Source organism: Liolophura sinensis, chromosome 6 (genome assembly GCF_032854445.1).
Source record: "Liolophura sinensis isolate JHLJ2023 chromosome 6, CUHK_Ljap_v2, whole genome shotgun sequence".
In the NCBI taxonomy this organism is placed as follows: domain Eukaryota; kingdom Metazoa; phylum Mollusca; class Polyplacophora; order Chitonida; family Chitonidae; genus Liolophura; species Liolophura sinensis.
In genome coordinates this window covers 13206243-13222007 of record NC_088300.1, presented here as the reverse complement: position 1 = coordinate 13222007, position 15765 = coordinate 13206243, and the positions used below count along the sequence as shown (strand labels likewise).

Here is a 15765-nt window from a genome sequence, read left to right as displayed (position 1 = left end):
AATTAACACAAAGACGAATGGTTATGAGAGAGAAAAAATGAAAACATTTTTGACGCGATGGGATCCAGCAGGAAGAAATGCCATTAGATTCGCTGCCTTTCTGTGCAGAATTAACATGACGAAAATGTTGATCTCTAACTCCAGTGATAAATCCCTTCCTCTCAGATGGTATTACAGTCAGTGGAGTGTTATTGATGAAGGAAGATCAAACACGATACGGGTTATAAATGATACATCCTGCAGTCTGTGCAGAAACTCGATTCGGCAGACAATTGTTCCTGGAACACCATTTATCAAACACTGAACAAAAAAAAACGGATGGTGTGACTTGAGATCGTCCCTTTGACATCACTTCCGAAAGCCCGATCCACGGTCTGCTAGTTTTGGAAGTACCATTTTCATGGCGGCAACGGTTGATCAAGTCGATGTGAATAGGTCATGCCCTAGGTATCTCTCGTTAGATTGGTGGTCATTACAGGTCAAACACACGGGGCATAGCAATCAGTGTCTGAGATGGTGACCACATATGTCTTCTTTCGCCGGCCATTCCCGCTCGACTGCCAAAATGAATTGAACTTACCGACGATGGAATGGCGTTTCGAGCAGCAAACCCTTTCAAGGCAGTGAACGTCTGTCAAGGCATATCCACTATAAAAACACTAGTCTCATCCACAGTAGCTCGTAATATCTGAGATATGGCCTCAGAGACTACAAAATTGCCGGAGAATATCAGAACAAGCTGTCAGAGGTAAAACAACCCAGTATGCTTAGTTTGACGTTGTGACCGCAAGTGTTGATTTCAAGGTCAACACGCTGATACATGTGACGGATTTAATGAACATATGACGGATTTAAATTAGGAAGTGGTGCTATCTTATTTTTGTCTTCTCAAAACAAAACTGTTAATATCCCAGTTAATCAGTGCTACTTTACAACTTCAGTCTAAAACACTTTCGTGAAACATATGCTTCGCACAGAACAGAAATGCATCTACGTTTAGACACAATTCTATACGAACTGTATTAATTTTCGTATGGCTTTCTTTTTTATCCATAAACCATTTTTCTGTCCATAATCACTTATCCAGTTTTTTCCTGTACATATAAACTGCTGATCATTAAAGGATATAAATGAAATACATGTAACCACTAGAATTCTAAGACGGAAGCAATAAAACCTTGGCTATTATCAAAATATAAACAGTTTTTATGTGTTAGATATACATTTGTATATGAAATGAGGTTACATTTTGGACCTTTAAAATTGTGTCACTGTCCAACAACACAAAAAAATCAGACAACAATAAAGTTATCATGTTACGGACGTTTATCTAAGTAGATTAACAGCAGCCACTTGTTTTCCAGCTGTCCGCGCGTGACTTATTATCTAAACTTGATCACATGGCAGATAATCACATAAACGGATATCTAAAATTTGAAACTACTTTCTTTTGAAATAATTCAGCGAGTGCGACAAGAATGACAAAGCGGAAAGAAGAAGGTAGGAAATATAAAACACTTTGACAAAGTAACCGATACTAAATGTATAAAACACCTTTTGTTTGTAAAATGTCACAGTGGAGTAAACTAGGTCGTTTGATTTCTGTTATCTGCTATCGTCTGAAATAAAAATGATATTGTGTTTTTGAATCCCACTCTCGCCCAATCCGCTATGCTCGGGCGGAAATACGTTTGCAGAAATACTTCAATGAAATATTGGACAAACAGTGCACAGACATATCTAACAATTAGATGCAATTAAAAACGTGCCGCACAGAGAGTAAACCCTGAGCAGCGAAGACAGTGTGATAGCTGACAAATGATCACACGTAACCGGCGAAATACGGTCTCTTGCCAGTTTACATGTACATCAGTCAGGGTTTTATTCTAACTGATCGTGTGAATGCATAAATAGTAGCAATTTACACACCTCCAAAATGCAGTAAATGTTATGTTAATTGCAATTTTTCAGACGTCACAGGTGTAGAATTACTCAAAATGCTTTGTTGCCATCACATTTAACATACTATCACATTAAAACAATGCAAAGAGGCCCTCATTAGTTCAGTCAACAAGCGCATTGTCGTGACAGCCAAGGAGCCCTAACAAAATAGAGTAGAGACTCGAATACTACTCTTGCTATTTCGGCTGCAGCTTTAGACCAGGAATTTTGTCTGGTACCATCTAGGAGGAGGTTGTTTTTCCTCAAATCATAATCGTGCCAGTCGACATACAAGGGAAGAATTTCTGCACTATGAGTCGTCGGACATTCGTAAACCACTTGTGAACCGTAAAGGAGCAGTCCTATTCGATAATCGCACGAACCATTTTCAAAGTAACCTAACCCACCTGTTCTCAAAGGGATATGTAGGAAATACTTGCAGAAGTACGACATCAAACACCACAAAAATATATAAGCAAATATGTTATTATGGCGCCACGTTTCAGTAAATTACTTAGTTCACAATATACAAGTCATCAAAGTGCGACAATAAAAAAATTCCATTTTATTTATTTAACTATTCATTTGTTTTTTGATTTGAAATGGAGTCCCCTATGTATTCAACAATATTTTACTGATACGACGGCGGATAGAAATATTCTGGGATTGGTCCGGGCAAAGCCTCGGGAAAACCCACCACCGTCCGCCAGGTAGCCGTCGGGCCAAATCTTATTTTCTGTTCTGATAAAACTATAGTAAAGAATTAATATTTGTCAATTTGTGACCTACATGATCAGTGTTAACTGCATTTCTTTATATGAATCCCTAACAATCTATCCATCTTACTTCATACACTTTCTTAGATCTCCGGTTGTCTGTGTTGAACGTTGTTTCGGACATTGGCCTTGGGTTGATTTAGCCGGGATTAATTTTCATTGTGCTTGACGACTGGCAGAAGAATGTTTGAGTCAACACCTGGCTTTATTGTCGGTCTTAAATGTTACCTGTTTATTACTCCATTGTTGTAACAATCGGCGCCCGAGAATCCAGGTTTCTCAACAGAACAGTGTCTGCTTGCATACATGTACACATTTAATTGTCATGCGCATATTGTATCGGACTACAATGGACTTACATGTACTTATACCCAAACGGCTAAGAATGTGGTGAGGAGTTGCAGTTTTCAGGTCACATGATCTAAAACGTCGAACATAACAACTATCCTTGTTTAAAACACATGCATTTCCTGGTTAAAAAGGGTAGAAATTTGCCTATTAATAATTTATAAACCTAAATGATGTGGAAGTTGGACAGCATGCCAAGTTTTTAACATGTCCGTTGGGAAAAAAATAAGAATATCACAACCAAATATTATCCATAGATAATGGTTTCTGTATAACAAGGGAGTTTTTTCTTGTATATAATGTAAAACCTTTTTGAAGTTGGCCTACATGCTATCTTCATGAGATATCGATACCTGTCAGTACGCCTCCTGTATTATATCCTCTCGGAATATTTCAAGAAATTTTTATGTTATAAATGTGTCAAACGTTTCATGTATGTCGTTGTTCTTTTAACAGTAAGGCTTCCGCCCGTTGACATGCCTGTTGCTGACAAGAGCGTGATATCAGACGAGAAGGAGACTGACCTACGGGATACCAATGTTAACCTTGGGAGGCGATTCCATGTCATATGGGGCGTCCTGGCGTTATTTGTCTCGTCCATGATGATCATATCGTCAACATATTCCCAGTATTTGGTGGCACATTTCATAAAGGAGGTCCGTTTGGAGTGGAACATCACCGAGATATCGTCGACCGGAACTAGATGTGAGGCTAACACAAGCAGTCTAAGCTACACAGTGATGATAGAATCTCAGTCCAGAGCGGCCACCATTAAGATGTATCTGTCTATGACCAGTGGCATCCCCAGCATCGTGGTCATATTCCTGCTTGGAGCCTTCTCGGACCGCGTTGGAAGAAAAGTTCTCTTCCTGTTACCAGTATTTGGTTTCATTGCCATGACCGTAACATATGCAGTTGTTTCCTACTGGACGTTGCCCATTCAGTTCGTATACATCGGTCATTTCCTGGAAGGCATTTCCGGTGGTTTTGTCACCTTTCTGATAGGTATGTTTGCTTACACATCCGACTTGACGAAGGGAGGTAACTCACGCTCGCTTCGAATAACCCTGGTGGAAACTGTGATCGCTTTCAGTCTGGGTGTAACGGACGTGGCTTTGGGACATGTGATACACAGTTGGGGTTACACCATACCCTTTGTAGTCGGCACAGCATTACTGTTCCTAGACGCTGGCATAATACAGTTTATCTTACCCGAATCGCATGTTGTGTCGACTTACACGACATTGAGCGTCAAGCAGTACTTTTATTCAACCTTCTATTTTTATTTTTCAAAGAAAGTGAACAGGTTTTTGTTCCAGATCGGCGGTTGCAGTTTCTTTATCCTGGCACTGATTGGCTTGGGGAAGCCCTCTGTAGACATACTGTTCATGCTTAATTCGCCGTTGTGTTGGGATTCAGTGAAGATTGGGTACTTCGGGGTGGCACATCGAGTCTCCGCAGCCTTAGGTGGGCTTATCCTGGTAACAGTGTTGCAAAGATGGCTCCCTGACGCCAAGATCGCAATGCTTTCGACCATATCATTTTTCCTTGGAGTCGTTGTTCAGGGCTTTGCATGGAATGACATTCTCATGTTTACCTGTAAGTCTTTGGATTTCCTAACGATAACGTAAATATAGTTCAGCCAACTGGAAGTGGGAGATAACAAAAAAGTATAGAGTTTTTGATGTTTTGTATGAAAAGATATCTTCAGAAGAAATGATAAACAAGTACATGTATGTCACGTGGCATGTCAGTTATACGACGCAATGACACAGCCGCACCGCATTGACATTTGCAAATGTTTGCCTAACTGGTGGAGAGTACAGATAATACGTGAGATAAGAGTAATTAAACTCAAAACACAAATGAAAATCAAATATTTTATTGGCACCTTTATTTTTACATAAACCGACAGTTTGTTTTCTAGGCAATCGTACGGGGAAAGCTCTCAACGCTTTTCGAAAAATACATGTAATTTTTCTTTTCTAAATTTTGATTGTCTTAAGAATTTTCTCTTTATAATCGTACTCCCTTTAAAGCTCCAGCGGTTTGTTGCATCAGTCTTTTAAAATACGTCTTTTCGTCCACTGTAAAGCCATATACAATCACTTCGATTTAAACACTCCAATAATTCTCATTCATAAATAAATATTCCGGACGTATTGTAATGTTGTGTTTAAGATTAATATGTATTCGCCTAGATACCTGGTATTCTCTTATTTCTGCAGCTGTAACCGTCGGAGCTTTCGCCAGCGCTGCCATATCCTTGGTTCGGGCGATATTATCAAAGCTAACACCTCAAGGACAACACGGTAAAATTATACCAAATTCGGATCACATTCTGATAGCGATGTTTCAAGATTCATGTGTATCTATTATTAATTCCACCTTAATTATCAGCTGTTCCATTCGTGTTTGGCATATCAAACACGATCTAGACGATATACGAACAAATGTGGCTTGGATGAAATAGCTTCTTGATGAAGCCCTCTTGATGAACGATATTCAAATAGGTATATAAAACTATTAACATAATAATGTATGTTCCGTATTTCAATATGTCACTGGGGACCACTTTTGCTCGAAAATTTCTGTCCTGAAATACGACGTCTTGTCAGTTTACCTGAGTTAGGGTATTTTTCCACTTGGTCATGTAAATGCTTAAATAGTATCAAATTGACCGCCCCTCCGACCATCTCCTTCCCGCCCCCGGCGCCATGGCTTAAGCAGAATGACCTTCCGTGAAAGTGTCCACGAGCAAATTGTCTCTTGTACAAAATATTCTGGGGGCCTCTGTGGCTCAGTTGGTTTGCGCGCTAGCGCAGAGTAATGACCCAGAGGCCTCTCACCAACGCAGTCGCTGTGAGTTCACGTCCAGTTCATTCTGGCTTCCTCATAAGTGAATGTTTGCCATCAACGTGCGGATGGTCGTTGGTTTACCCCGGGCTCTGACGTAGCATTGGTAACATCTATGATCAGCTAAGGTTAACTAGTGGCAGAAGACACCAGTATGATAACAGCTAACCAATTATCTTCCCTTTACCAGGTGCAATGTTCGGCAGTGTGGCTGTTATCGAGGCAATCACCATGCTCACGAACGGCATAGTTTTCAACGTCATCTACCGGTCTACTTTGTCATTATTCCACGGTGCCGTTTACATGTTCATGGGAGGCTTGCTGTTGGTTGCAGTAGGATTGTTCATGTAAGCTTTTCTCGCTGTCGGCCGAAGGTTAAAAAAGAGTGCTCTCCAACATTAAGTGTGTACAAAACGTATACCGGTGCAATACAAGCAAATTAAGTTAAACACATTCTATACACAAACTTGTGTACCGGGTACCTAGTCATGAGCTACACAAATCTGTACATATTTCCTTTTTGAGAGTACCCTAAATCAAACTTTTTTGTCTTTGTGGTGATTTTTAAATGTGGGTATATATAGGGCCAGGCGTATATGTCCTAAAAGTTTTGGGTCCTGTAAAAAATAAAACTCTAAAAATGCTTAAATTATAACTCAGAAGTTCAAACATATTATGTGTTCCCAATTTACTGCTTAGTTCCAAATGTACGCGTTAAATTCACATGTCGAAGCAGGTAAAGTCAAACTTACTTTATAAAATGGGCTCTCAAGACCCAAAAATCCGCAATTGTGGAACTCTCGCTTTAGTCATCCAGTAAGCGCTTTTGGGCACCGGAAACCGTGGTATATGACCTGATATGATGTAGTACACAACAATGTTTAACTTTTCAAATATACAGAGAGTACAGTAAATTGAAAGATGAATCATACCAAAATTGTTCAGATCAGTCCTTAAAATTATCCACCTTTAATATTGTTTAGAATCTAAAGTCATCGTTTTGCATCGTGGAGGATCAACGCCTAAAAGACACACATGTATGTATACTAAATTACGTATAAATCCGTCCTAGCTGCAAGCTAGAGCGGAAAAGAGAATGTTGTGTCGACTACATGGTTCATAAATCCGCCCCCTCCCAAACACCACCTCCACCACCAATTAGAGCTAGTGCAGGAGAGATAAAAAATATCTAAACGATGAAACCTTGATATTTTATATTTTGACAGAAAGCTAATCAGCTGATATAGAAAAAGAGTGGAAATAAGTACAGCTCATACCTTACGGTATGACAGAGCATTACGGAAAGCCATGTTATAATGTCGATAATTCACAATTTATTTATACAGGTTGTCCACACATTCGGATGTCTTCTGATATGCAATTTCCAAGTCAATACAGATGTGATGATTGTCCTTGTTTGTTGGTTTTTGTTTTGTTTTTTGGTTTTTTCTTAATTTTTTAATTTTTGTTCCCATTCGTCTTCTTTAGGAGAATCCCTATGATGAATAATTAGAACATCCAATATCTTTAAATTAGTCTCCCTCTGGCTATAACTTATCAAGCTTAAAATCACTAACTACTCAAGCTAGCGATGTCGTCGCAGTGGCGCCAAGGCTAGTAAGACGATACTCGCTCGATGGCAAGTCAAGGCAATCTTTTTTCTGTTTCAAACGATTAACTTTTATATTTTCTCATTCTTTTGCAGTGTTTTGGAGCGAGGAAAACGCAGAACGGCTGGAAATGAAAATGTTCAAGTTGTGAATGATGAACCGAAAGAGATGAAGTCACATTCATGAGTAGTGGATAATGGCGTCATAAAGGAGGATTTCAGGAGATAATTAGCTTCTCTGTGAAGGGTCTATCCCAAATACAACTACTTGGTGAGAGATTGAATACATCGCCTAGAGGTAAAAATCCTTTAGTTCATAATAAGTTGCAATGAGACACCCTGTTCTTCTGACGTGTTGAATGTGGACGATGGGATGAAGAAGCCTGTAAGGACCTCGATGTCTACCCGTCTCTTTGTAAAACTATCGACAAATGTGTCTGAATTAATGATAGGGAGTAAGGGCTTCTAGTCGCCAGTGGAGCAAAAAAGCACACTTTATAATAGCAGAAAAAGAACCATGACTTAAGAAGGAAAAAAACGTTTTTCTTTTAATCACCATTTGCATAAATATAATCGAATCACCAAAGTTTAACCACTTGTGCGTTTGATTATGCAATAATGTTTCTTTGGATTTTCGGATACTTTTGAGAGCATAACATTATATCGAGTTTTGCTCTATTCCATTTTGCGGTAAACGGTTCACAGATTAGATTATTCTCCATACTTAGGTGAATATAGAACAACAACAAGTTTATGATCGAATATGTTTATTTATTTCAAGAGGTTGCCTGGAACGGTATAAAACAATGAGAAAAATGTCGGTATATCATACTTCGTAAATGTTTCCAGACATAAGTATTACGTATTGTTTATCAAAGCTATAACAGGTGAAAACGGAATCGTCCTGAGGTGAAACACGTGGGTATATTGTTTCCTTTCGCCGATGGGTGCATCCTCTTGTGTAGTTGGTATCTTATGATGTGTTACAAGCCCGAATATGTCAGTAAATCTAGTGCTCCAGCCACATGTCGCAAGTGGAATATCACATGAGGTCTTACTCTTTGCGCCCAGTTGAGGGTGCCACCACAACTTGGACTGAATCTGTCTTCACTTTTAACAAATCTGAAACCAGCATAAGAGCAGTAGACAATGACAAAAGTGCCAAAATGCTATTCTGGATGTGTCTTCTTGTATTCTCATGGTAATTTCCGTGGATTGCCAGCATCACCAAAATGGCCACCGGAAGTTGTAAAAACATGACGAATGGCAGCAAGATAAGGAGAACTGTCAACAATGGATCTGTCGTTAACTGCCACTGCTGGATGACGTCTATCAACATCACGGTGCTGTTAGACAATATCGAAAAATCCATCACCATTGCTAGTGCATTTTTCGAGCTGTATTTTTTAACTGAGGAATTTTGAGGCGAATCCGTCTGAAACGAAAATATCAAGAAACAATATGATATTTCATGTTCAGAACAAAGTTGGGGGGGCTGGTTATGTCCCAAAGCAGTGGTTTTACCGAGAAAAACGTCGTAAAGTGTGACAATCGTTCTAAACATACCAACTGTGCAACTCCGAAAAACGAAGGCTTCATTTTCACTCCGTATTTCAACATTTTATTTTGCCATCATCAGGAATGATCAGGTGTATTACAGCACAACACATTCAACCAATTATTGTTAGCTGCATTACACTGGAACATATTCAGTGATATTTCAGAACGATTATTTTGAAATTAAGCAGCACTAAAACGTAACTAGATGGAGATAATTAGACATGACCTTGTCCTGCCTATATATGATGCTACATGCTGTTGGGATTAGAGTATGTCTAATGACTTCTGTCTGTTCGGTTTATTGACACGTCCCAGTGGGCACACGATGCAACGTTGATATCATGTCGAATCAGGTCGTGACGTTGAGCAACGCAATATCACGTTTATTAAACGTGTGTTTAATAATGTTTAATCAACATCGTGAATCAGTGTTGATTCCACGTTTATATTATGGTCATTTTTTGATGAAAAAAGAGTACATTATTTAATACATGGGAACATGTCGGACAATATATGCATGAACAATTTTATATAAACTAGTGCTCAAAAGAAAGTATACACCAAAACAAATACATAAAAATCGCGCAAAGTAAAAAATTGAGAAATTATGCATGATGAGCCCTATTACCCGTGTAAACGCCGATCCATCCAGGGAACAAACTGGCCCAACAAAGCAAGATTTGCCTAAACTTAGCATAAAATCGAAAAATGGCCCTTCCACGTGTAACACGACATGAACGTGCATTTTGGCGGTTAAATGAGTCGACGGGAAACGTTAGGAACACAGTCGTCAGAAAAACACCAGAGGCATGCCACGTTTGAGCCAAGTTGAGCGAGAGAGAGCTGTTCGCATGGCCCAGCAAGGAGCGACAAACGCCGCCATTGCCAGAACCTTTGGTTGCACAAGAGCAACTATCGTCAGATTTATGCAGCGACTCCGGCAGACAGGCGTTACATCCGACAGGCCTAGGAGCGGTCCACCACGCGTCACCACCCCCACTGAAGATTGACACATCCGGACCATTCACCTCCGCAATCGGAACATAACGGCAACGTCAACGGCGGCGACGGCACTAGGGCACCCGATTAGTCGACACACAGTCTACCGTCGACTACGTCAACACGGTATTAGGGCACGTCGACCGTATTGTGGAGTTTATCTAACGCCTCAAAATCAACGTCGTCGGCTGATATGGGCCAGGCGCGTTCTACGCTGGCAGAGGCGTGAATGGGCACGGGTAATGTTCTCCGACGAGAGCAGGTTTTGCCTGTACAAAAATGACGGTCGGGCTAGGGTATACAGGCGTGTAGGAGAAAGTTTGGTGCCAAATTGCGTTCAGCAAGTTCGAGCGTTTGGAGGTGGTAGTGTGATGGTGTGGGGAGGCATCTGCTGCGATCTGAAGACGAGGCTGGTGGTGATTCATGGGAACCTCAATGCTCGCAGATACACGGATGAAGGTTTACGACCGGTTGTAGTCACCAACAGCAAAGAGGAATTTTGTACCAGCATGATAATGCAAGACCTCATACTGCAAGATTGACGAACAACTTTCTACAGAACGCCAACATCGATCTCTTACCATAGCCGGCATGTTCACCCCACCTCAATCCAACTGAGCACTTGTGGGACCACTTCTGGGCAGACAAGTCAGAAGACTGCCAGTGCCACCTGTGACCGTTCAACAGCTGGAAGAGTGTCTCCAACAAGAATGGCAACGAATCACACCTAACGTCATTCGACGCCTGACGTCATCAATGCGGCGACGTGTTGTGGCCTGCATCAATGCCAATGGAGGCCACACTCGCTACTGAGCATGATTTGAATGACATTCCCAGAGGGAAAAATGCTTCATTTGAATTTTGCAAATGTGTAAATGTTCTGTTGACACCACATCTCTTTGACTGACCATCAAACCAAACCTTCACCATTTAATGAACTGTATGTATGGACGTTTCAGGTGAAATGGAATATTCTTATGGAATTAAAAATAATTTCAAATATTTCTTTCCGTTTTTATTTGATGTCTGATCAAACAGCTGTATACTTTCTTTTGAGCACTAGTTTAGTTGAGTAGTAATACATTTCCAAATGGTACATAAAATAATTACTTAATACATAATGGACGTTGATAGAAGTCAACTGCTGATGGATTTATACTTAAGTGTGCTGTTATTAGTCCAACGTTATAAACTTTTGCAATTTAATAAGGTACAAATCACGAAACATTAACGAGGCGAAATGAATGCAAGAGAAGTACAGATATGGGGATTGATAAGCGTCTCGTTCAGTTTTAGCGGATTCCAAAAATGATTTACCGTATCTGTTCCCTGGGCTGCTGATCTGTTCACGTTGGAGCTGTGAGAATTCTTTTCTTCTTGGCCAAGGTTTCCTGCCTCCATTGTCTAAGTTGGAGTCAAGAAATGTTTATTTAATTAGTCTTCTATAGTTGCCAGTTAATTACGAAAAATATCTGTAAAAACATCATAATAACATTAACATTGTCTTAAAATAGAAGAAGTTAGCTAAACTGTTTAGTCTCCGGGAAATTGTATTATAATAATTATGTTGTATTATAATGACATTATGGATAATGTTCGGGGATGAACCTTCTGAGAATGTACAAATGTAAAACATAAATCATAGCCATATACCCATGTATACTTAACACATAGCTTTTGTTGTAACTGAAGTCATACTCTATAGCTGCTGCGTCTTAATAATGTCTTAATGACACGTGGGGAGGCTTTTTGACACACAAATTATTCAATTTAACAAAGAACAGTTCACAAACCTCTAGTTAACGAAGTTTGATGACTTGTAAAACAGAGCAGAAATTTAGACTGTTTAATCTCTTGCACAGTGTATGCACTTAACCCGGGTAATTAACTGCTTTGCTATGCAACACTCGGTAACTATAAAAGGTGTGGAGCTAATGCATACAGTACATAATTAGTGTTAGGAAGCATTCTTTAACTGATTTCTTAAAATGGATTACCACTTCCGTTGTATCGGTTAGAGCCTTATTGTCATTGGTGTTGTAGGAATTATGTTCTCGTGGATTTAGCTTTGTGTCCTCAGTCGACTGTAAAAAAATCAAAAAACGTTTACGTAAGTCGTGTTTTATAGCTGTCAGACTTAATTCTCTACTCTGAATGCGAGGTATATCTTAGATGTATGAAGTAAAATATGTGAAATTTTAATTAATGCAAGAGGTAATTAATTGATATGGTAATAAAAGGTATAAAGACTTTCTATTTATCACTAAAATACAATATTAAGAATATTCTGTGCGTATTCTATAAATGAATTACCACTTCCTTTGCCGCACATACATCTATGTTTCCAAGTTCCTGCGGATCTAGATTTTTGGCCCCAATCGCCTGAAGTAGATCAAGAATGTTCACGCAAATGTACTAAGAACAAGTAGTTATATTATTTTAACAGTACGATATGAACGTATGAACGTTCTACACAGAGACTACATGAGCGTATATTTGGTTATGTTTGATGCTACACGTTGTTGGGTCATCTGTACATGTGTGTCTTAATGACAGAAACTGTATCGGTTATTGTCTGGTATCTCAGGTAGGCCTGCTAAGTGCTATCAATGTATACAGACATTGCACAGGCCTTACTGAAGTACATGTAGTAAAAGCTTATCATAATCTATGATCTTACAGCTTCCGTTAAATCGGTTACAGCGCTATCCTCAGTAGTGTTGTAGGATATATGCTCTTCTTGCTTTGGTTTTGCATCTTCTGTCTTCTGAAATGAATTAAGAAACACTTATGGAATTCACCATTTTAGCAACAAGACATCTAAGGCCCAAGCTCCACACTAACTTCCTTTCTCTTTTCGACAATAGCTAACTAACTCAATATGATACCTATAGATGTAGCCACTATCCCACATATGCTAGGTTTATTACCATTCCAAGAGTAAGTCACTGCCAAATATGCGAAGACATGATAAATGTTCACAGTGGCGTACATACATTGAAAAGTCGGTAGGCGGCTTCCAGAAATGAATTACCACTTCAATTGACTCCACTGGAGTCTTGTTGCTGTTGGAGTTGTAGGATTTATCCTCGTCTTGGTCTATCTGTGAGGTCTGTGTCAACTGAAAAAAATCAAGAAGTGTTCAGTCCAGAAGTTTATAGCAAAGCAGTCTTAAACCAGACCTCTGACACCTAAGCTGTACACAAATTTCTATGCTCTTTTAAACAATAGTTAGCCAGCTCAAAATTTTATATATATGAATATAAATGCATCAACACCAAGACATGTAAGAAGATGTCATATACTATTCTCACTGAAGAAAATGTTTTAGAAGTTTATCAGCAGCTTCTTGAATGAATTACCTCTGCCGCATCTGTGGTATCTCTTTCCGCATTGGTATTGTAGGAAATATGCTCTTCCGGGTCGAATTTCATGGCCTCTATTGTCTTAAATAAAGCAACATATGTTTGTGCAATTTGTCGTATGTTATAGTCAGGATTATTGCAAAAATATGTGTAAAAAAAGGAATTTCCCACTGTCTGACAAGGTTTTTAACATGAAATCGGCTGTCATTCTTTAAAAATTTATTCACTTTTAGCTATATATATACTATACAGTACGGAGATAAGTGGAGTATTTATGTCGAACTATCAAAGACACAACTCCAGCCGGTAAAACGGCCGAAGGTGCAAGTATGTACATCACACGTGAGAAAATCTGTTACTAACATGTCAAATATTGGTGATTTTCACCGGGTCTTCCAGTTTCCCCGACCCATAAACCTAATTTCCATCGCATCGTGTTCGTATATAATTTTTTTTTGTTTGATATTTTACACCATACTTCCCATCGTGTTAATAAACAGTGAAATGAACAAAGTATAGATAAATTAGGTCAATGAAACCTCATTTACTTTATGCCAAAATATTAACACTGATTGTATTTGGTAGTGTATCAATATTCTTTGATGTTATTATTCTTTTCTGACATATTTAGGTGAATGGAAACCGAAACGTAATTTAGAGCCAGCCTTAAAGGTATACGTGACAGCAACAGTTACAATTCTAACGCGTCGCTTTAGCATGAAGGGGAACGACTGGTTGACCCGTATCAGTATAATATCTTGGGCGGGGCGGTTTACTTGCCTTCGGTAAGTCGTCTCAGTGAAGCGGCAGTAGATAAAAGAGCGGTGGAAATCCGTCCTGCAAAAAGGAAGCACATTACATACACCCTAAGGATTCCTTCGACGTCATATGACTGAAAAATTGTTGAGTACGACGTTAAACTCCAAGCACTCGCTTACTCTAACGCTTCACAAATCGATCTGTGTCAATTACTCCACAAATAACTTACAAATTCAACTCACTTTGTTCCGTGCCATTCTCTTCGGTCATTGGTTAATGTTTTTTGTGCTAATTCTGGATTTGACAGTCACATATATATATATATCTATATATATATATATATGGAGAGAGAGCTGATTAACCGTTGAAATCTGGTTCAGCAGTAACGACATTAACCTGTACATGTTACAGTAGACGAGAACCGATGTGACAGAATAACGGTGAACCTTATCATGATGGGTGTTCTGAATACAATGCATGCATGCAGTACCTCAGTTCTATTTATAGCGATTATACACGGTGGTAGAATCTGTACCAGGTGTTACTACAAAAATAACATTACTCACTGTCATGCACATATCGACACTGGGTGGCTGTTACCTTAAAATGCACAAAGTAAAGAGGAATGTCCGAGTTACGCTCCATTCCTTAAACAAATAATGACGCAGAGGCCTCACAGGGAAGGAGTGTTACGAGGACATTCAGCTCATGAAAACTGTACAGTGTTCTTTCTGTGCCACGAAAAATCACTTGTGTCAGCCTTCGAAACTTGATACTCTCTAAACCTGACAGTTTCAAAACACAACGAACCTGCGGATGGTCGTGGGTTTCCCCCGGGCTGTGCCCGGTTTCCACCCACCATAATGTTGGCCGCCGTCGTATAAGTGAAATATTCTTGAGTACGGCGTAAAACACCAATCAAAAAAAAAATCAAAACACGTCGTGTTTTAAATGGGAATTTAACATCTAAAAACCCAACGCATAGCGTAGATATCGACTAATGAAAATCGGCGTCCAGCTTATGATGCGTCGAATTTAGGAGTTGATGCAAGTGTTTTATAATTGTACACATAGAACGCCGTAGAAAATCCACCCCATCCTGACGGAACATCGTTAAATCTAATTACATTGTGAAAACAATAAAGTCGGGGGGAATGCGTGGAGTGTAACCTGTAAAGCTTCCATGTGACACCATACGAGTTTCAGCACTGGAAATTTGCGCCAGTTTGTAGTGTTAGTTATGTAAGGGTTATCGCCTGATCTTGAGGTGTTTGGTCGCGGGTATACACCTGGTAAGCGGTCATTAATAGACCGAGGCTTTAGCCCGAGGTCTATTATGTTACTGCTGACCACCACAAGCGAATAACCTACTTACATAATGACACTATTGTTCCACCGCGAGTTCTCTATTTTGCGTATTGTCCAGTTTCGAGCGACAGTTCTAAGGACATGCACTGGCATCAGAAATAATCTGATAGTAGTTTGTTTTCGTCATGTATGCACAGTAATAATGCATGTAAGGCGACACCAAATTCCAAATCTGTATGCAGTT

General features: G+C 39.5%; 2 protein-coding genes across 2 annotated transcripts; one reads left to right on the top strand and one right to left on the bottom strand.

Annotated features, from left to right (window-relative positions):
• The first annotated feature begins 1432 nt into the window (after window positions 1-1432).
• Window positions 1433-8926, top strand: LOC135468916 (lysosomal proton-coupled steroid conjugate and bile acid symporter SLC46A3-like). Its single transcript, XM_064747405.1, has 5 exons — window positions 1433-1500; window positions 3522-4664; window positions 5294-5377; window positions 6112-6268; window positions 7627-8926. The coding sequence occupies exons 1-5, from the start codon at window positions 1479-1481 to the stop codon at window positions 7715-7717; spliced, it is 1497 nt and encodes a 498-aa protein (XP_064603475.1). The 5' UTR covers window positions 1433-1478; the 3' UTR covers window positions 7718-8926.
• LOC135466909 (uncharacterized) lies at window positions 8585-14513 on the bottom strand. Its single transcript, XM_064744661.1, has 7 exons — window positions 14456-14513; window positions 13452-13535; window positions 13124-13210; window positions 12770-12856; window positions 12087-12173; window positions 11407-11493; window positions 8585-8965 (listed from the first exon to the last, which is right to left on the bottom strand). Exons 1-7 carry the CDS (start codon window positions 14468-14470, stop codon window positions 8585-8587), a joined length of 828 nt encoding a protein of 275 aa, XP_064600731.1. The 5' UTR covers window positions 14471-14513.
• Between the last annotated feature and the right edge of the window lie 1252 nt (window positions 14514-15765).

Coding starts and splice junctions, on each gene's coding strand:
- LOC135466909 (XM_064744661.1), bottom strand. Junction 13,211..13,451: donor ATACCACAGATGCGGCAGAG/GTAATTCATTCA, acceptor GATTTTTTTCAG/TTGACACAGACCTCACAGAT. Junction 12,174..12,769: donor TAACCGATTTAACGGAAGCT/GTAAGATCATAG, acceptor ATTTTTTTACAG/TCGACTGAGGACACAAAGCT.
- LOC135468916 (XM_064747405.1), top strand. CDS start 1,479: ATGACAAAGCGGAAAGAAGAAG. Junction 5,378..6,111: donor AACACCTCAAGGACAACACG/GTAAAATTATAC, acceptor TCCCTTTACCAG/GTGCAATGTTCGGCAGTGTG. Junction 6,269..7,626: donor GTTGCAGTAGGATTGTTCAT/GTAAGCTTTTCT, acceptor ATTCTTTTGCAG/TGTTTTGGAGCGAGGAAAAC.